Source organism: Thalassophryne amazonica, chromosome 6, assembly GCF_902500255.1.
Source record: "Thalassophryne amazonica chromosome 6, fThaAma1.1, whole genome shotgun sequence".
Taxonomy (NCBI): domain Eukaryota; kingdom Metazoa; phylum Chordata; class Actinopteri; order Batrachoidiformes; family Batrachoididae; genus Thalassophryne; species Thalassophryne amazonica.
The window spans coordinates 99094459-99115086 of record NC_047108.1 but is presented as its reverse complement, the minus strand read 5'-3'; the positions used below and the strand labels follow the sequence as shown (position 1 = coordinate 99115086).

The window sequence follows — 20628 nt, the reverse complement described above, 5'->3', positions numbered from 1 at the left end:
GGGAACAGAAGCAGATGTGGTGATAGATGTTGTTGCTGACATCATTGGAATAGTTGTATTTTGCTGTGCTGTAGGACTATGTGGGATTGTAGTTGTCGGAGCAGGTGTCTTTTCAGTTGTGGTCATGTGTGCACTTGCGAGGATTGTTGGTGTGGTTGTGGGGGTGGTTCTCGATGCAGCTGTTGTATCATGCTCTATGTACTCGCTTCTGGAGCTGTTTGTGGAATTGCTGTCTGTGGTGGTAGCTCCGAGTGTAGTTTTGGGTGTGGGAACAGAAGTAGATGTGTTTATATCTGTTGTTGTTGTCGTCAGTGGTGTAGTTGTATTTTGGGGCGGTGTAGGGCTATGTGGGATTGTCATTGGAGCAGGTGTCTTTTCAGTTGTGGTCATGTGTGCACTTGTGAGGATTGTCGGTGTGGTTGTGGGGGTGGGTCTGGATGCAGCTGTTATATCATGCACTTTGGACTCGCTGCTGGAGCTGCTTGTGGAATTGTTGTCTGTGTTGATAGTTCTGAGTGTAGTTTTGGGTGTGGGAACAGAAGCAGATGTGTTGATAGCTGCTTGTTGTTGACATCATTGGAGTAGTTGTATTTTGCTGTGCTGTAGGACTATGTGGCATTGTAGTTGTCGGAGGAGGTGTCTTTTCAGTTGTGGTCATGTGTGCACTTGTGAGGATTGTTGGTGTGGTTGTGGGGGTGGGTCTGGATGCAGCTATTGTACCATGCTCTGTGGACTCGCTGCTGGAGCTGCTTGTGGAATTGTTGTCTGTGGTGGTTGCTCCGACTGGAGTTTTGGGTGTGGGAACAGAAGTAGATGTGTTGATAGCTCTTGTTGTCGTCATTGGTGTAGTTGTATTTCGCGGCGTTGTAGGACTATGTGGGATTGTAGTTGTCGGAGCAGGTGTCTTTTCAGTTGTGGTCATGTGTGCACTTGTGAGTATTGTCGGTGTGGTTGTGGGGGTGGGTCTGGATGCAGCTGTTATATCATGCTCTTTGGACTCGCTGCTGGAGCTGCTTGTGGAATTGTTGTCTGTGTTGGTCGTTCTGAGTGTAGTTTTGGGTGTGGGAACAGAAGCAGATGTGGTGATAGATGTTGTTGCTGACATCATTGGAATAGTTGTATTTTGCTGTGCTGTAGGACTATGTGGGATTGTAGTTGTCGGAGCAGGTGTCTTTTCAGTTGTGGTCATGTGTGCACTTGCAAGGATTGTTGGTGTGGTTGTGGGGGTGGTTCTCGATGCAGCTGTTGTATCATGCTCTATGTACTCGCTTCTGGAGCTGTTTGTGGAATTGCTGTCTGTGGTGGTAGCTCCGAGTGTAGTTTTGGGTGTGGGAACAGACGTAGATGTGTTTATATCTGTTGTTGTTGTCGTCAGTGGTGTAGTTGTATTTGGGGCGGTGTAGGGCTATGTGGGATTGTCATTGGAGCAGGTGTCTTTTCAGTTGTGGTCATGTGTGCACTTGTGAGGATTGTCGGTGTGGTTGTGGGGGTGGGTCTGGATACAGCTGTTATATCATGCACTTTGGACTCGCTGCTGGAGCTGCTTGTGGAATTGTTGTCTGTGGTGGTAGCTCCGAGTGTAGTTTTGGGTGTGGGAACAGAAGTAGATGTGTTTATAGCTGCTGTTGTTGTCGTCATTGGTGTAGTTGTATTGTGGGGCGATGTAGGGCTATGTGGGATTGTCGTTGGAGCAGGTGTCTTTTCAGTTGTGGTCATGTGTGCACTTGTGAGGACTGTCGGTGTAGTTGTAGGGGTGGGCCTGGATGCAGCTGTTATATCATGCTCTTTGAACTCACTGTTGGAGCCGCTTGTGGAATTACTGTCTGTGGCGGTAGTTCCGAGTGTAGTTTTGGGTGTGGGAACAGAAGTAGTTGTGGTAATAACTGTTATTATTGTCGTCATTGGAGTAGTTGTATTTTGCGGCGTTGTAGGACTATGTGGGATTGTAGTTGTTGGAGCAGGTGTCTTTTCAGTTGTGGTCATGTGTGAACTTGTGAGGATTGTCGGTGTGGTTGCGGGGGTGGGTCTGGATGCAGCTGTTGTATCATGCTCTATGGAGTCGCTGCTGGAGCTGCTTGTGGAATTGTTGTCTGTGGTGGTAGCTCCGACTGTGGTTTTGGGTGTGGGAACAGAAGTAGATGTGTTTATAGCTGCTGTTGTTGTCGTCATTGGTGTAGTTGTATTTTGGGGCGTTGTAGGACTATGTGGGATTGTAGATGTCGGAGCAGGTGTCTTTTTAGTTGTGGTCATGTGTGCACTTGTGAGGATTGTTGGTGTGGTTGTGGGGGTGGGTCTGGATGCAGCTGTTATATCATGCTCTTTGGACTCGCTGCTGGAGCTGCTTGTGGAATTGTTGTCTGTGTTGGTAGTTCTGAGTGTAGTTTTGGGTGTGGGAACAGAAGCAGATGTGGTGATAGATGTTGTTGCTGACATCATTGGAGTAGTTGTATTTTGCTGTGCTGTAGGACTATGTGGGATTGTAGTTGTCGGAGCAGGTGTCTTTTCAGTTGTGGTCATGTGTGCACTTGTGAGGATTGTTGGTGTGGTTGTGGGGGTGGGTCTGGATGCAGCTGTTGTATCATGCTCTGTGGACTCGCTGCTGGAGCTGCTTGTGGAATTGTTGTCTGTGGTGGTAGCTCCGAGTGTACTTTTAGGTGTGAGAACAGAAGTAGATGTTGTTGTTATTTCTGTTGATGGACCAGTGGTTTTTAGGATGTTTGTGGGCGACAGTGTGATTGTTGATTTAAGAGCAGTTGTCTTTTCAGTTGTTGTCAATGTGTGCGTAGTTGTCATAGCGATGTCACTTGTGAGGATTCTTGGTGCGGTTGTGGGGCTGATTCTTGATGCAGCTGTTGTGTCATGCTCTTTGGACTCGCTGCTGGAGCTGCTTGTAGAATTGTTGTGTGTGGTGGTAGTTCCAAGTGTAGTTTTGGGTGTGGGAACAGAAGTAGATGTGCTGATAGCTCTTGTTGTTGTCATTGGAGTCATTGTATTTTGTGGGCTTGTATTGCTACGTGGGATTGTAGTTGGTGGAGCAGGCATCTTTTCATTTGTTGTGCTTGTATGTGCAATTGTCATAGCTATATTTTTTGTGAGGTTTTCAGGTGGAATGGTTGTTCTCGTGGCACCTGTGGTCTCATCCTCATTGGAATCTTTGTCTGTGGTTGTAGTACCGAGTGTGGTTTTTGGCGTGGCAACAGAAGTGGATGTTATTGTAAGTTCTGTTGATGGTCCAGTGTTTTTTTCGTTGGTTGTGGGTGACAGTGTGATTGTTGTTTTAGGAGCAGGTGTCTCAGTTGTTGTCGCTGTGTATGTAGTTGTCATACTGATGTTATTTGTGAGGATTGTTGCTGTGGTTGTGGGGCTGAGTCTGGATGAAGCTGTTGTATCATGCTCTTTGGACTCACTGCTCTTGCTGGTTGTAGAATTGCTGTCTGTGGTGGTAGTTCTGAGTATAGTTTTGGTTGTGAGTACAGAAGTAGATATGGTGATAGCTGTTGTTGTCATCACTGGAGTAGTTGTCTTTTGGTGCGCTGCATTGCTACGTGGGATTATAGTTGTTGGAGCAGGTGTCGTTTCAGTTGTTGTGGCTGTGTGTGCAGTTGTCATAGCGATGTCTCTTGTGAGGATTGTTGGTGTGGTTGTGGTGGTGAGTGTGGTTGCAGCAGTTGTGGTGTGCTCTTTGGACTCGCTGCTGGAGCTGCTTGTGGAATTGCTTTCTGTGGTGGGAGTTCCAAGTGTACTTTTAGGTGTGGGAGCAGCAGTGGATGTGTTGATAGCTGTTGTTGTTGTTGTCGTCATTGGAGTATTTGTATTTTGGGTGGTTGTATGGCTACGTGGGATTGTATTTGTTGGAGCAGGTGTCTTTTCAGCTGTGCTCCTATGTTCAATTGTCATAGCTATATTTTTTGTGATGATTTCAGGTGGAGTGGTTGGTCTGGTGGCACCTGTGGTCTCATCCTCATTGGAATCTTTGTCTGTGGATGTCATTGCGAGTGTCATTTTTGGCATGGCAACAGAAGTGGATGTTGTTGTAATTGCTGTTGATGGACCAGTGGTTTTTAGGATGGTTGTGGGCGACAGTGCAATTGCTGTTTCAGGAGCAGGTGACTTTTTAGTTGTTGTGGCTATGTGCGCAGTTGTTATAGCAATGTCAGTTGTGAGGATTGTTGGTGTGGATATGGGGGTGAGTCGGGATGCAGCTGTTGTGTCATGGTCTTTGGACTCACTGCTAGAGCTGCTTGTGGAATTGTTTTCTGTGGTGCTAGTTCCGAGTGTACTTTTATGTGTGGGAACATAGGCGGATGTGGTGAAAGCTGTTGTTGTTGTTGGTGTCTTTTCAGTTATTTTCGCTGTGTGTGTAGTTGTCATAGTGTTGCTATTTGTGTGGATTGTTGGTGTGATTGTGGGGGTGGGTCTGGACGCAGCTGTTATATCATGCTCTTTGGACTCACTGCTGGAGCTGCTTCTGAAGTCACTGTCTGGTGTGATAGTTCCAGGTGTGGTTTTGGTTATGGAAATCGAAGTAGATATGCTTGTAGTTGTTGTTGCAGTAGTTGTAATTTGGTGGGCTGTTGGCGTATGTGAGATTGTAGTTGTTGTAGTCTGTATCTTTTCAGTTGTTGTTGTGGTTGTTTGTGAAGTTCCAATAGGTACATTAGTTGTTGGCGTAGCAGTAACTGTGGTTGCAGTGGTTGGTGTGTTTGAAATGGTGGAATCATCATCAGAATCATCGCAAGCATCATCACAGTCTTCTTCAGACTGTGTGTCGGAGTCATCTTCAGTGTCATCACAAGGACCATCACTGCTTTCCTCAGAGTTCATATTTGTGATTGTGGTTGTGGGTGTAGGTGTTGTAGTGAGTGTGGTTGTTGGCGTGGCACTATGTGTGGTTGCGGTGATGGTTGTGTTTGAATCTGTGGAATCATCGTCAGAATCATTACAAGCATCGTCACAGTCTTCTTCAGACTTTGTGTCGGAGTCATCTTCAGTGTCATCACACGGACCGTCACTGCTTTCCTCAGAGTTCATATTTGTGATTGTGGTTGTGGGTGTAGGTGTAGTAGTGAGTGTGGTTGTTGGCGTGGCACTATGTGTCATTGTGGTGATGGTTGTGTTTGAATCTGTGGAATCATCGTCAGAATCATTGCAAGCATCGTCACAGTCTTCTTCAGACTTTGTGTCGGAGTCATCTTCAGTGTCATCACACGGACCTTCACTGCTTTCCTCAGAGTTCATATTTGTGATTGTGGTTGTGGGTGTAGGTGTAGTAGTGAGTGTGGTTGTTGGTGTGGCACTATGTGTGGTTGCAGTGGTGGTTGTATTTGAATCTGCGGAATCATTGTCAGAATCATCACAAGCATCATCACAGTCTTCTTCAGACTGTGTGTCAGAGTCATCTTTGGTGTCATCTTCACATCTGTTGTCCTCGACACTGTCATTGTCATTGTTTTTGTCAGAGTTCATATTCGTCAGTAACGTTGGTGTCACTGTAGCAGTGATTGTGGTAGCGGGTGTGGTGATTGTTGTAGCTGTGGTGGTGGGTCTGTTTGAAACTGTTGCATCATTCTTGCCTGAGTTGGAATTGGAGTCATTGCCAGATTTACTGTCACTGTATCTGTCATGTTGTGTTTCAGCATTCACATTTGTCATTGAAAGCGGTATTGCTGTAGTAGTGGTTGTGGTTGTTGCAAAAGCTTTAGTTTTTTGTATGAGGATGGCTGTGGTTGTTGTGGTTGCAGTTGTAGTGCTGGGTGTGGCTGTCATTCTGTTAGTCTGTGGGGCTGCATTTGTGTTTTTTGCGGTAGTGTGTATGGTTGTAGTTGTGATGATTGGTGTAGTTGTGGTGGGATTATATTTAAATGTTGTGATTCTTGATGTGGAGGTGGTTGTGGGTGCAGTTGTAGCTGTGGCAGTAGGTGTTGTCCTCATTTTGAGTGTGGCTGTAGTCGGTGGTGCTGTGGTAGTGGATGTAGTTGCAGCAGTGCTCGTACTTGTGGCAGCATGTCCACTTGACGTTGTGCTGGTCTCCGTGTTTGTGGAAGGAGAAGTGGTTCTGGTTGCGTTAGCAGGTGTGTTTCTTGAAGTAGGTGTAGTTGCCTCATGTTCAGTGTTCTGGTTTCTGATTGTAGAAGTCTCTTCTGTTGGACAAGGGGGCGTTAAACCAGGATAACCTGAAAAATAATATAAAAATGGAGTTAAATGTTTGGGTAGTCGATGTTCTGCATTTGAATATGTGTATGTATGTCTAATGGATCTAATGAATCTTGTTTTACTCGCACTGATTGTCTGATCCTTTCACATGTGCTTTTTGGTAAAAAAAAAAAAAAAAAGTCACAAAAGAATATTGTATTGATGAAGATCTAGTCTATAGTCGCATAATGTACATGAATAGCAGACCCAGCTTTTAGGAAATGAAAAGACATTGGGCAGTGCACTCTCAATTGAGAGCGGGTGCTATAGGGGTAAAATATGATGCATATGACATAATTGATCTATTTCTGGGGTCAAAACCAGTTTTTGGGCAAATTACACTCAAAGAGAGTGAAAATGCAAAGAAAAATTGACAATGAAGCGGGAAAGTGGACGTGATGCCGTTTGTTTTTGAGCCGGAGCGCAAACATATCAAGGTGGTTTTGCAGGCGAGAGAACGGAGCTACTCTGGTTCGGCGTGTAGGCTAACACTTAACAGACACAATGTTTCCCATTTGCCTCATCTTCCCTTCTCCACTGGGAACCGAAAAAAAAAAAACAGCTTTCGCGATTGCTTTGGTGATTGCAGCCGAAAACAAAACCGTACACCATTTTTTCATGTGAAGTTATGCTGTGTATATATTGCACAACGGGAGCGGCTGTACCCATAAGTGGTCAAATCCCGCAGTAGCAAGCAGGGTTCAAATGAGACTGCGCAGCCCTATTGAAAGAAGTCAAAGTTCCTTTCTAGCTTCAAGTAATTTCAAAACCATACATACAGTATGTTGAGAGAGAGAGAGAGAGAGAAGGAGGGAGTGTCTTCTTTGTCTTCATTCATATAAAATTCGCTCCATAGACCTGGAGTTTTAAAACATAACTGCTGGTAAACAAGCATAAATTAAAGGTTTAATTGCCTGATTTTATCAACATCTGCATGGAAGCACTCATTTTATCATAGCCCCCATTTTGTGCCCCTGTTCTTTGTCTTTAATGGATTAATTCATCCAGAAGTCCTTTCCACAGGACTGTGTGGATGTAGAACCATATTATTATTATTTTTTTTTTAGCATTTTAGAACATAATCACTGTTGAACAACCTGCAAATAAAGGTTTATTTGTCTGAATAATCAATGTCCCTTTCTTTTCTTTTGCAGCTAGATTTTTACAAAATCCCTTTAGCACCGCAGTGAAGCAGTATGTGACTGTTATTTGAGTTTGACCATGTAAGTGCTGTGGAATAATAAGAAAGTAATGGCTTACTTCTTTGTTTTCATACATTTGTGTGTGTAAATGGTTTCTCACTAATAACCACACTTGCTCCTCATCTGTCAGAAACTGAACTTCCAGAAACCATCCAGCAGGGGGCAGACACATCTATGAGATATTTCATAGTTCAGACAAAGTTTCTTTTTGATTTATCTGGGGCATAAAAGTTCACGTGAAAGACTTTGTCCTCATTCTGTGTCCCTTTAATTTCCTGAGTTAAAAGATGATAGCATGATTAGAGTTTTCCAAAGCATAGGTATGTTGCAAATAGGATTCCCTTTTTTAGAATTTAGAAAATATCAATTTTCATGATGCACTGTTTTAGGGAGGACCAAAAATTTTGGACATGACTAATTTTTGCTTTAATAACCATAAATATATTGTATTGTCACCTAAGGTGCAAAAGTTCCTATCATGCAAAGATACAGTGGTGTTTTAGCAGTAATTTGTACGGTGCATCCAGAAAGTATTCACAGCGCTTCACTTTTTTGACATTTTAACTTACAGCCTTATTCAACACTCATCTTCAACCGCTTAGTCCAATTAAGGGACCACGAGGAGCTGGAGCCTATCCCAGGAGTCATAGAGCGCACGGCAGGAGGCCAGTATGTCACAGGGCCACATATAGACAAACAAACACAAGCAGTCACATCCGCACGCACACCTACGGACAATTGAAAGTTTCCAATCCACCTAACCTACATGTCTTTGGATGTGGTTGGAGCATCCTGAGGGAACCCACACAAAACACGGGGAGAACACACAAACTCCACACAGAAAGCTGCACATGGTTGTCCTTCTGTAAGGTTTTCGCTCCACAGAGGAAAGTTGCAGGTCTGACAGAGTGACCATCGGGTTCTTGGTCACCTCCCTGACTCTGATTTGGAATTATTTTATCATCGGATCTGTGCAATTATTGAGGCATCTACCCTCTAAAATGCACTGATAGATGGAATGAATGTGTTTATCCCCTCCAGCCTGAAAATGCTATAACTCAAAAACAATGAATACGATCATTGTGTACATCTCCAAAGAAGAAGAAGATGATAATGAGGAGAAACCTTTTAAGATTTGGTGAACTTTGATGCAAGAGATCATTCGAAAAAGTAACTTGTTTTACTTTTACTGTTGTGTGTTGGGGGGGCGTGGCTGGATGTTTTGGTGTTCTTTTCTTTTCTTTTCTTTGCTCTCCAGGTGGCATGAGGGCTGATTTGTCTGTGAAGAAGGTGCTGGCTGAAGAGTCTTCACCCTCATCAACATCATGGAAAGCACCTGTGATTGGTGCTCACGTGCAACCTGGACGACTTGCAGCTGAAGCAGATAATTGGATGGCGTTCTGCATTTAAGTCATGTGTGACTTGAGCAGAACTGCCGGGAATTCGACCTTGTGACGTTCGTTTGTGAGACGCTGAGGACCGCGCCTGGGTTTTGACACATCGAGCCCGTGAAGCAGGGAGGGGTGAGGACACATGCTGTCAGCACACACTAAAGGTAATTAAGTGTTTAAGTAATTGTTGATAGTAACTTGGTGTTTTGTTACACAGTATACTGGAATTGTGAAGAGAATTGTGCAGTTTGCTTCTCACTGCTGTGGCGTGAAGGATAAGTGATCCTCCACTTGTTGTGAGAAGCTGCTCATTTGCATAAAGTAAAAAAAGGACACTGACCTGAGTGTGTTGCTGATAGCGTGTGTTTATTGGAAGATATAGTTGTATCTGTTGACTTACCTCACCTTCTCTTTGCTTCACAGAGAATCAGTTTGTCGTGTCCACCTGGGGGGTGTTTGGCGGTGGTAGGAAGTCCAGGAGCGCCGGCTTTAATCCTTGCGGGCGCTGGAGAGCGAGCCACGAATCACTCCACCAGAGGGACGTTGTTTTTATGTTTTTACACTTTTAAGCACAGGTGAATAATAAATAGTTTCTGTTTGGAACCGCTTTCTGGTTGTTTTTAGCGCTGGGTCCTGTCTGACGCAGGTCCGTTCCTCAACCCGCATCGACACATAACATTTACAATCTCATAGACATGCCTGCCACCTGCTGGATGGTGGGTGAATGCTGGCTTGATAAATAAACCATTAACACTGGATATGTCCTGACACTCAAATAACAGAACAAGAACACACAACCCAGCAGAAAGGAGTTTGTATGAATTTTGCAGAGGCGGAAAAAGATTGTGAGGACCTTACTTGTGTTAAGTGCCTTGAAGCAACCTTGTTGTGATTTGGTGCCATATAAATGAAAATAAATTGAAAGTGAAAATTGCACTCCAATCTTACATTCTCAATCTGCTGGTGGAATTGTCAAGTTTTGTTGAATCTTTTAACCTTAATAATTTATACTTGCATACGCAGAAATGGTACCATTTGGTACCATTTGGCCACCATTTGGTACTACATAAATAAATGGAATTCAGTTTATTTATATAGTAACAAATCACAACAGTGCTGTCTCAAGGAGCTTCACATGTAAGGTCTAACCTTACCAACCTCTCTGAGCAAACACACAGGTGACAGTGGTAAGGAAAAACTTCTTCAGTCATATTTGAGGAAGAAACTTTGAGCAGAACAGACTCAGAGGAGTTTAGGCACTGTTTAGGCCAACAGCTACAAAGTTAGAAGCAGTTACAAAAAGAGTATAATAGTGCAACATCCATCTTAAGGCCAAGTCAACACAGTCCAACATCTAGAGTTGTCTTCCACACTTGCTTCCAGTGTAGAAGGTTCCCAGTTCAAAACCCACCCCTATGGACCAGGAGGCAGAGCTGTGGTCTTATACACCTCTCTGCAGCTTCTCTCCCCCTGCCATCCCCTCATTACCCCATCCCCGTAGAGACGGTGCCTGCTTCCAGACCACCAATAACCAGCAAAAATCTATTTAAGCAAAAAAATTCAAAAAGAAAAAATAATATAGCACCTTCAACTGCACCACAGACTAAAACAGTTAAATGTGGTCTATTAAACATTAGGTCTCTCTCTTCTAAGTCCCTGTTGGTAAATGATATAATAATTGATCAACGTATTGATTTATTCTGCCTAACAGAAACCTGGTTACAGCAGGATGAATATGTTAGTTTAAATGAGTCAACACCCCCGAGTCACACTAACTGTCAGAATGCTCGTAGTACGGGCCGGGGCGGAGGATTAGCAGCAATCTTCCATTCCAGCTTATTAATTAATCAAAAACCTAGACAGAGCTTTAATTCATTTGAAAGCTTGTCTCTTAGTCTTTTCCATCCAAATTGGAAGTCCCAAAAACCAGTTTTATTTGTTATTATCTATCGTCCACCTGGTCGTTACTGTGAGTTTCTCTGTGAATTTTCAGACCTTCTGTCTGACTTAGTGCTTAGCTCAGATAAGATACTTATAGTGGGCGATTTTAACATCCACACAGATGCTGAGAATGACAGCCTCAACACTGCATTTAATCTATTATTAGACTCTATTGGCTTTGCTCAAAAAGTAAATGAGTCCACCCACCACTTTAATCATATCTTAGATCTTGTTTTGACTTATGGTATGGAAATAGAAGACTTAACAGTATTCCCTGAAAACTCCCTTCTGTCTGATCATTTTTTAATAACATTTACATTTACCCTGATGGACTACCCTGCAGTGGGGAATAAGTTTCATTACACTAGAAGTCTTTCAGAAAGCGCTGTAACTAGGTTTAAGGATATGATTCCTTCTTTATGTTCTCTATTGTCATATACCAACACAGAGCAGAGTAGCTACCTAAACTCTGTAAGGGAGTTAGAGTATCTCGTCAATAGTTTTACATCCTCATTGAAGACAACTTTGGATGCTGTAGCTCCTCTGAAAAAGAGAGCTTTAAATCAGAAGTGTCTGACTCCGTGGTATAACTCACAAACTCGTAGCTTAAAGCAGATAACCCGTAAGTTGGAGAGGAAATGGCGTCTCACTAATTTAGAAGATCTTCACTTAGCCTGGAAAAAGAGTTTGTTGCTCTATAAAAAAGCCCTCCGTAAAGCTAGGACATCTTTCTACTCATCACTAATTGAAGAAAATAAGAATAACCTCAGGTTTCTTTTCAGCACTGTAGCCAGGCTGACAAAGAGTCAGAGCTCTATTGAGCTGAGTATTCCATTAACTTTAACTAGTAATGACTTCATGACTTTCTTTGCTAACAAAATTTTGACTATTAGAGAAAAAAAAATTACTCATAACCATCCCAAAGATGTATCGTTATCTTTGGCTGCTTTCAGTGATGCCGGTATTTGGTTAGACTCTTTCTCTCCGATTGTTCTGTCTGAGTTATTTTCATTAGTTACTTCATCCAAACCATCAACATGTTTATTAGACCCCATTCCTGCCAGGCTGCTCAAGGAAGTCCTACCATTATTTAATGCTTCAATCTTAAATATGATCAACTTATCTTTGTTAGTTGGCTATGTACCACAGGCTTTTAAGGTGGCAGTAATTAAACCATTACTTAAAAAGCCATCACTTGACCCAGCTATTTTAGCTAATTATAGGCCAATCTCCAACCTTCCTTTTCTCTCAAAGATTCTTGAGAGGGTAGTTGTAAAACAGCTAACTGATCACCTGCAGAGGAATGGTCTATTTGAAGAGGTTCAGTCAGGTTTTAGAATTCATCATAGTACAGAAACAGCATTAGTGAAGGTTACAAATGATCTCCTTATGGCTTCGGACAGTGGACTTATCTCTGTGCTTGTTCTGTTGGACCTCAGTGCTGCTTTTGATACTGTTGACCATAAAATTTTATTACAGAGATTAGAGCATGTCATAGGTATTAAAGGCACTGCGCTGCGGTGGTTTGAATCATATTTGTCTAATAGATTACAGTTTGTTCATGTAAATGGGGAATCTTCTTCACAGACTAAAGTTAATTATGGAGTTCCACAAGGTTCTGTGCTAGGACCAATTTTATTCACTTTATACATGCTTCCCTTAGGCAGTATTATTAGACGGTATTGCTTAAATTTTCATTGTTACGCAGATGATACCCAGCTTTATCTATCCATGAAGCCAGAGGACACACACCAATTAGCTAAACTGCAGGATTGTCTTACAGACATAAAGACATGGATGACCTCTAATTTCCTGCTTTTAAACTCAGATAAAACTGAAGTTATTGTACTTGGCCCCACAAATCTTAGAAGCATGGTGTCTAACCAGATCTTTACTCTGGATGGCATTTCCCTGACCTCTAGTAATACTGTGAGAAATCTTGGAGTCATTTTTGATCAGGATATGTCATTCAAAGCGCATATTAAACAAATATGTAGGACTGCCTTTTTGCATTTACGCAATATCTCTAAAATCAGAAAGGTCTTGTCTCAGAGTGATGCTGAAAAACTAATTCATGCATTTATTTCCTCTAGGCTGGACTATTGTAATTCTTTATTATCAGGTTGTCCTAAAAGTTCCCTAAAAAGCCTTCAGTTAATTCAAAATGCTGCAGCTAGAGTACTGACGGGGACTAGCAGGAGAGAGCATATCTCACCCGTGTTGGCCTCTCTTCATTGGCTTCCTGTTAATTCTAGAATAGAATTTAAAATTCTTCTTCTTACTTATAAGGTTTTGAATAATCAGGTCCCATCTTATCTTAGGGACCTCGTAGTACCATATCACCCTAATAGAGCGCTTCGCTCTCAGACTGCAGGCTTACTTGTAGTTCCTAGGGTTTGTAAGAGTAGAATGGGAGGCAGAGCCTTCAGCTTTCAGGCTCCTCTCCTGTGGAACCAGCTCCCAATTCAGATCAGGGAGACAGATACCCTCTCTACTTTTAAGATTAGGCTTAAAACTTTCCTTTTCGCTAAGGCTTATAGTTAGGGCTGGATCGGGTGACCCTGGACTATCCCTTGGTTATGCTGCTTTAGACGTAGACTGTGGGGGGGTTCCCATGATGCACTGTTTCTTTCTCTTTTTGCTCTGTATGCATCACTTCGCATTTAATCATTAGTGATCGATCTCTGCCCCCCTCCACAGCATGTCTTTTTCCTGGTTCTTTCCCTCAGCCCCAACCAGTCTCAGCAGAAGACTGCCCCTCCCTGAGCCTGGTTCTGCTGGAGGTTTCTTCCTGTTAAGAGGGAGTTTTTCCTTCCCACTGTTGCCAAGTGCTTGCTCACAGGGGGTCGTTTTGACCGTTGGGGTTTTTCATAATTATTGTATGGCCTTGCCTTACAATATAAAGCGCCTTGGGGCAACTGTTTGTTGTGATTTGGCGCTATATAAAAAAAAAGTTGATTGAAGTTGAGTTGATTGATACTTTCTACAGGTCATATGGAGGTGTGTCAGGAAGGGCATCCAGCTTAGAACTTGACCAATAACATGCAGATCAACCTCGGATCTACTGTGGCAACCCCAAAGCAAGGGAGCAGCCAAAAGGACTTACTTAACTTATATAGATTTTTAAGTTTACACTGTGTATATAATTAATGTTTTCTTATCTGTTTTTGTAGCTGCAGTACTTTGATGTGCTTTTATCCTGAAAATTCAATGCAAATGTTATTTAATGGACAAATTTTCACCCTGCATGATAAAACTAAGGGCGCACATTTCAGAAGGTTGCATTTCATACAATGGCCAACAAATTGTTTCTAAACATTTCCCCACTGTTACCATACCCTAGGATAGACTGGGCAGTCTCTGCACTCTTTTAGTTTACCTGGAATCAGGAGATCGTGCAGGTGCTTGATTAGTGGGTATCTGCCTTGCTCACAGAACTCTCCCTTGAAGTCATCCAGGTCTAGTGCCCAAACAAAGACTCCACCAATGCGGTTTCTTTTTAGGTAATTGACCTGGTAACACAACAAAGAAGTAAAATTTGTACATTACTCATTATTTATTTTGTAAAACCTCTCTGTACTAATGGTGTAAGCATGCTAATCACTGGATAAACTGAACTGTTAACTGAACTGTAAAGCAGCAATGCATAAGAATCTCACAATGAATTCATTAACCAGTACAGACAGCTTACAAATATAATTACATATTATGCATTGCAGTCCACCTCCCCATCTATGTGTGCATGAATTATACTTCCACATTTACACTGTGCATGCTGCACTAGCATAAAGATATAAAAGTGCATGGTACAAGTTAAGATGGTGTTATCAGTGAAAGAAATTAGTTGTGACACTTGTGCTTGTTCCCTTAAAACAAATGAGTACCTTAGCACTGATGCTCTCTTTGTTGTCAAATCCAATCCACTGCATTTCTGTGGTGGCATATGGAACTTTCTGATCCTCAATCCACTGGACTGAAACTCCCTCAAGATAAAGGCAAATCTGGATGATAAGAGGTTGATGTCACAACAGTATTAATATAAAAGGACACTTGTCATGGCATACACGGAAAATTAGAACCTGACCGATATATCGGTTGGCTGATAATATCAGCTGATATCAGCCTTTCACCAGCATATTGCTGTCAGTGTTATTCCACTGATATCAGTACTTTTAAAAACACAACAGGCAATTAATGCAGAAACACACTGACTCGTGGAACTCTTGTCATTACATATTTTGTCCACCAGAGGCCGCTCCAATGACATTCTTTCAATGCTATTAAATATGGCTGGAAGAGACAGAAACAAAGTGAAGCAACTGCCAGTCATTTTTAATTTGAATGGCTGTTTTACAATAACAAGAGAAAAGTCACTATGTTGCCAGCTAGGTGGCCCCAAAATAGACAAGAAGTCTATTTTATGCAAATGCTGACTGATGCGATTTCCAGTTTGAGTGTAGGCAGCATGACGCATTGGTTGTTGGTTATATTTATAGTTACACTGTTAAACCGAACACTCCATTTTAATACAATAATTAAGTTAATGTAACTCAAACTTTGAAAAAAGTTATAGTCACTCATTTCCATTAATTAAACTAACTCAAAAATTAATTGTTGTCATAACAACGCAGTTCCTTTAAGTGCATTTAAAGTTTTGGGGCATTTAAGTGTTGGTGATGTATTTCTAGTGCATTCCATTCACTCATTTTAATTGAGTTTATGTAACGGAGGCCAGCAGGTGTCGCTGTGCATATGTAGTTAGTAAACCTCACGCTCAACAGCTTAAAATAATTCTCTGGTCACAAGGCCAGAGCCCTGGGTTTTAGCCTTCTGGTTAGAGAGTCTGACTTCCATGCCAGAGATCGTGAGTTCCCGTCCCAAGGGGAGTGAATGGGCAGAGCACACTCTCACGAGCGCCACTAGCTTAGCTTATGGCAAGCTAAAAGTGGACGCTCTCATTTCAGCTGAATTTCTAGCCAGTTTCTGTGTATTCTGTGTTACTACGCGCCCACGGCCGACGTGCTTGTGCAAAAAGTAGTTCCTGTGAGATAATGAGTATATCTCCTCTAAATTAATTCTAAAATTTACCAGTAATAAAATTATAAAGATAACTGAAATTTTAAGAGTGGCCGTAATAAATATTTAAGAAACTTAAAGTTGAAAAGCAGCTTCACCTGTTATTGCTCAAGCACATTGTAAACATTGACACGATGGAGTTTGCTGCGGAAGAGTTCAGAAAGATACGATTGGAATGTTTTGATTGCAATTTACAGTTGGCGATGAAAGACATGGGTGTTAACTTCGTGTTAAAGTCAGAACAAGAAGCTGCACTGAAAGATCTATGTGGGACAAGACACATTCTGTGTATTGTGGTTCCAACGAGAGCGGCGCGCTGAGCAGGGTGGTGAAAGAAGTCTGGCAAGCTCAATCTGTGGGCACGAGCTATCCCACAAGTCCAAAATAATAGAGATGTCGGTCCAGTGAGAGCGGCATGCTGAGCAGGGTGTGGGCAGAGTCATAACAGCACAACACAGAGTCAACAAGTAAACCAAAGAATGCATCAAAAAATCTAATCCAAAATGTAATGCAAATTTTTTAGGCAGAAATTTGTGTGTTATTTTTAATTTTTATGTTTATAGCTAGTTTATAATAAAGATAATGTTTAAAACTTCAAGCCTCAGATATATTTCTTTGTCATAAGGGTTGATCAGGAGTAATTGCCATTGTTAATGCATATCATAAACGGTTTACTCGCTAATATCGTATCGTAGTGGCCGCCAAAAATCCATATCAGTTGGGCTCTACATAAAATCATTTAAATATTATACTATTGAAATGGAGTACACAGCTTTCACAGTTACCTCATAATAGCTCCAGAAGCCCGGCTCATTGGTGTAACAGCCTTCTTCTGCAGGACCACTGGTTTTGGTTCCGACGTTAGTGGATTCACAAGAGAGGCTGAAAGCTCGTCCATATGCAGCTATCCCCATATTTAGCTGTTCTGTACATGATCCCTGCTCCTGCCAGTACTTCATGGCATAGTCCTTAAATGTAGAAACCAAAATATATATGAGAGTGAAATACATTCTAAATAGAAATCTGCTGAGTGAGTTACAATTCAGTAAATTTCTCCACTTGCAGTGTTCGAATAAATGTGGGCTCCAGTGTCTTTAGGTCCTTTGTGTAACGGGCTGTGATGTCCAGTGACATTTTCCCATGGTCCATGATAGTCAAATGTCTTGACGTTAATGAAATCCAGGTACCTGAGGGGAAAAAAAAAACATCATCACACGCTCTTGTCTTAATTAGAATTTGCTCTATAATCACTGAGACAATGTGAGGACTAAATATTACTTGGAAATCTCTGGAACCATGTAACCAGTATCGATTAGGCTTTTCTCAGCAGCCACAGTAGCAGTAACCATTAATACGGGACGATGAGTTTCTGTTGCATCAGCTTCAAAGGCCTCTTTGAGTTCCTGTGTAGTGGAAGAATGGACCAGTGTCAGCTGATTGATACAGTCTCGTACTGCTCATATGAACACATGTGATACACAGATGGAACATATATACAAGCCTAACCTGGCACAATAGTGTGAATCTGTGCTTATCGTGCTGATCTGTTCCATCTCCTCTTGGAAACCTCCAGTCGAGGTTCAGTCCATCAAATCCAGAAGATCTCAGCAGAGTGACAGAAGATTTGATGAACTTTTGTCTGTTTGCTTTTGTTGACACCATTGTTCGAAACCTGTCAAAACAGTTGCATAAATTAGTCTCCTAAAGATGTTACAAACTGCATTTTGATGAGATACTGTAGTTAACCAGGGCTGAAAAACGGGCATTGAGGTTTGCAGGTAAAAAAACCTCAGACAATAAAGTGATGCATCTTAAAAACATTTTCAGGTCTCTGTGAATCAACCCATTTGCCTGTGGTTTTAAATGGTAACGAGCTGTTGGTCATTACACCCCAATTCCAAAGGGAGCGGAACAGGAGCAACATATTGACTAACAGGTTTGTCTTCCTCCAACAGACCATGTGGGTGTGTCAAAAAGAGGACTTATGAGTTCAACTGTGAACTTTAATGCCATACGTCATAAACTGCCATTTGCAAGGCAAGGTTACAGCCTTATTCTAAAATTCAGGAAATTATTTTTTTTTTCCCTCAAAATTCTACGAACATCACCCCATAATTACAACATGAAAAAAAACTTGTTTGAGTTTTTTTCTTTAAGAAATCACGTGTGCATAAGTATTCACAGCCTTTGCTCAATACTTTGTTGATACACCTTTGGCAGTAATTACAGCCTCAACTCTTCTTGAATATGATGCCACAAGCTTAATGCACCTATTTTTGGGCAGTTTTGCCCATTCTTCTTTGCAGCACTTCTCAAGTTCCATCAGCTTGGATGGGGAGCATGTCCTGAAGCAACTCCTTTGATATCTTGGCTGTGTATTTAGGGTCACTGTCCTGCTTAAAGATGAACCGTCGCCCCAGTCTGAGGTCAAGAGCGCTCTGGAGCAGGTTGTCATCCAGGACGTCTCTGTACATTGCTGCACTCATCTGTGCTTCACCAGGTTTCACTGTAAAATGGTAAATGTCCTGCATATAGCGCTTTCCATTCTGCATCAGACACTCAAAGTGCTTTACAATAATGCCTCACATTCACCCCGATGTTATGGTGCTGCCATACAAGGCACTCACTACACACCGGGAGCAATTAGGGGATTAAGGACCTTGCTCAAGGGCCCTTAATGATTTTCTGGTCAGGCTGGGATTTGAACTAAGGATCCTCTGGTCTCAAGCCCAACACTTAACCACTAGACCATCAACTCCCCATCATTTCCCTATACTGTAGGGATGGTGTCTGGTTTTCTCCAAACATGATGCCTGGAATTCACGCAAAAGAGTTCAATCTTTGTCTCATCAGACGAGAGAATTTTGTTTTTCATGGTCTGAGAGTCCTTCAGGTGCCTTTTTGCAAACTCCAGGCGGGCTGTCATGTGCCTTTTACTAAGGAGGTACTTCCGTCTGGCCACTCTACCATACAGGCCTGATTGGTGGATTGCAGCAGAGATGGTTGTCCTTCTGGAAGGTTTTCCTCTTTCCACGGAGGAATGCTGGAGGTCTGACAGAGCGATCATCAGGTTCTTGGTCACCTCCCTGACTAAGGCCCTTCTCCCCCGATCGCTCAGTTTAGACGGACGACCAGCTCGAGGAAGAGTCCTGGTGGATCCGAACATCTTCCTTTTATGGATGATGGAGGCCACTGTGCTCATTGGGACCTTCAAAGCAGCAGAAATGATTCTGTACCCTTCCCCAGAGGTCTACAGGCAATTCATTTGACTTCATGCTTAGTTTCTGCTCTGACATGCACTGACAACTGTGGGACCTTATATGTAGACAGGTATGTGCCTTTCCAAATAATGTCCAATCAACTGAATTTACCCCAGGTGGATGCCAATTAAGCTGTAGACACATCTCAAGGATGATCAGTGAAAACATAATGCACCTGAGCTTGATTTTGAGCTTCATGGCAAAGGCTTTGAATACAACCCCAATTCCAGTGAAGTTGGGACGTTGTATAAAATGTAAATAAAAGAGAATACACTGATTTGCAAATCCTCTTCAACCTATATTCAATTGAATACACCACAAAGACAAGATATTTAATGTTCAAACTGATAAACTTTATTGTTTTTGTGCAAATATTTGCTCATTTTGAAATGGATGTCTGCAAGATGTTTCAAAAAAGTTGGGACAGTGGTATGTTTACCACTGTGTTACATCCCCTTTCCTTCTAAGAACACTCAATAAGCGTTTGGGAACTGAGGACACTAATTGTTGAAGCTTTGTAGGTGGAATTCTTTCCCATTCTTGCTTGATATACGACTTCAGTTGTTCAACAGTCCGGGGTCTCATTTGTTGTATTTTGAGCTTCATAATGCGCCACACATTTTCAGTGGGCGACAGGTCTGGACTGCAGGCAGGCCAGTCTAGTACTCGCACTCTTTTACTATGAAGCCACGCTGTTGTAACACATGCATGTATTTGTACATGTGATTTCTTTTTTTTTTTTTTTTAATAAATTATTATTACTAGTTTTAAATTGGATTTGCAATGGATTTACAAAAATCTAAAAAAAAACTTTTCACATTGTCATTATGGGGCATTGTGTGTAGAATTTGAAGAAAAAAAAATTCAGCCATTTTGGCATTGGGCTGTAACATAAAATGTGAAAAAAAGTGAAGGGCTGTGAATACTTTCTGGATGCACTGTACTCATGCCCAGTTCCTTTTTATATGGAGTTATAAATACGATGGGTTAAATGCAATGAACAGTTTTTCATGTGCACTCGCTAGCTGCATACCTAGATGTGTGTGTGGGTGGGTGCAGGTGCATCTAAATTAACCTAAATGTTCTGTAATTGTGCGTGACTTACTTTTGTGCCATACTTTCAAAGCCACCAACTGCCAAAAGTGTTTTAAGATGTGGATTCCTGTGGGAATATACATGTTTATCAGCCTTTAACTCAAAAGACAAGTTCTAAAAAAATGATACTGTTGCATACCTTTTTTTCAGTCGATTAAAAGACATGTAGCGCCATTTGCCAGTTGGCTCACTTGGTGTCATCTCATTGGCATCACTGATGCCAGAAAAGGCATAGATGAGGTGGGTGCACAAGTTTGGATCAATATCTGAAATTGTGAACTTTCCATCTTCTTCTCTGTTTCGAGACCAGTTAGTATAGTAACACACCAGTCTGAAGGGAGGTGCTGAAACATTGAAGAAAACCATGATGTTCATCAGGTTTTTAATACAACAATTATATTAGGATAACTGTTTCATAATATTTTTTCATTTAGTTATTTAAATTTTTAACTTTGTCTTATAAAATTGCCA

At 41.9% G+C, this 20628-nt stretch overlaps 1 protein-coding gene across 1 annotated transcript; it reads right to left on the bottom strand.

Moving 5' to 3' along the window:
• Window positions 1-3745: 3745 nt before the first annotated feature.
• On the bottom strand, window positions 3746-20373 carry LOC117511501 (oviduct-specific glycoprotein-like). Its single transcript, XM_034171519.1, has 10 exons — window positions 20297-20373; window positions 20168-20224; window positions 17309-17474; window positions 17081-17205; window positions 16866-16989; window positions 16588-16770; window positions 14611-14727; window positions 14106-14238; window positions 4657-6173; window positions 3746-3832 (listed from the first exon to the last, which is right to left on the bottom strand). Exons 1-10 carry the CDS (start codon window positions 20356-20358, stop codon window positions 3746-3748), a joined length of 2571 nt encoding a protein of 856 aa, XP_034027410.1. The 5' UTR covers window positions 20359-20373.
• Window positions 20374-20628: the final 255 nt, after the last annotated feature.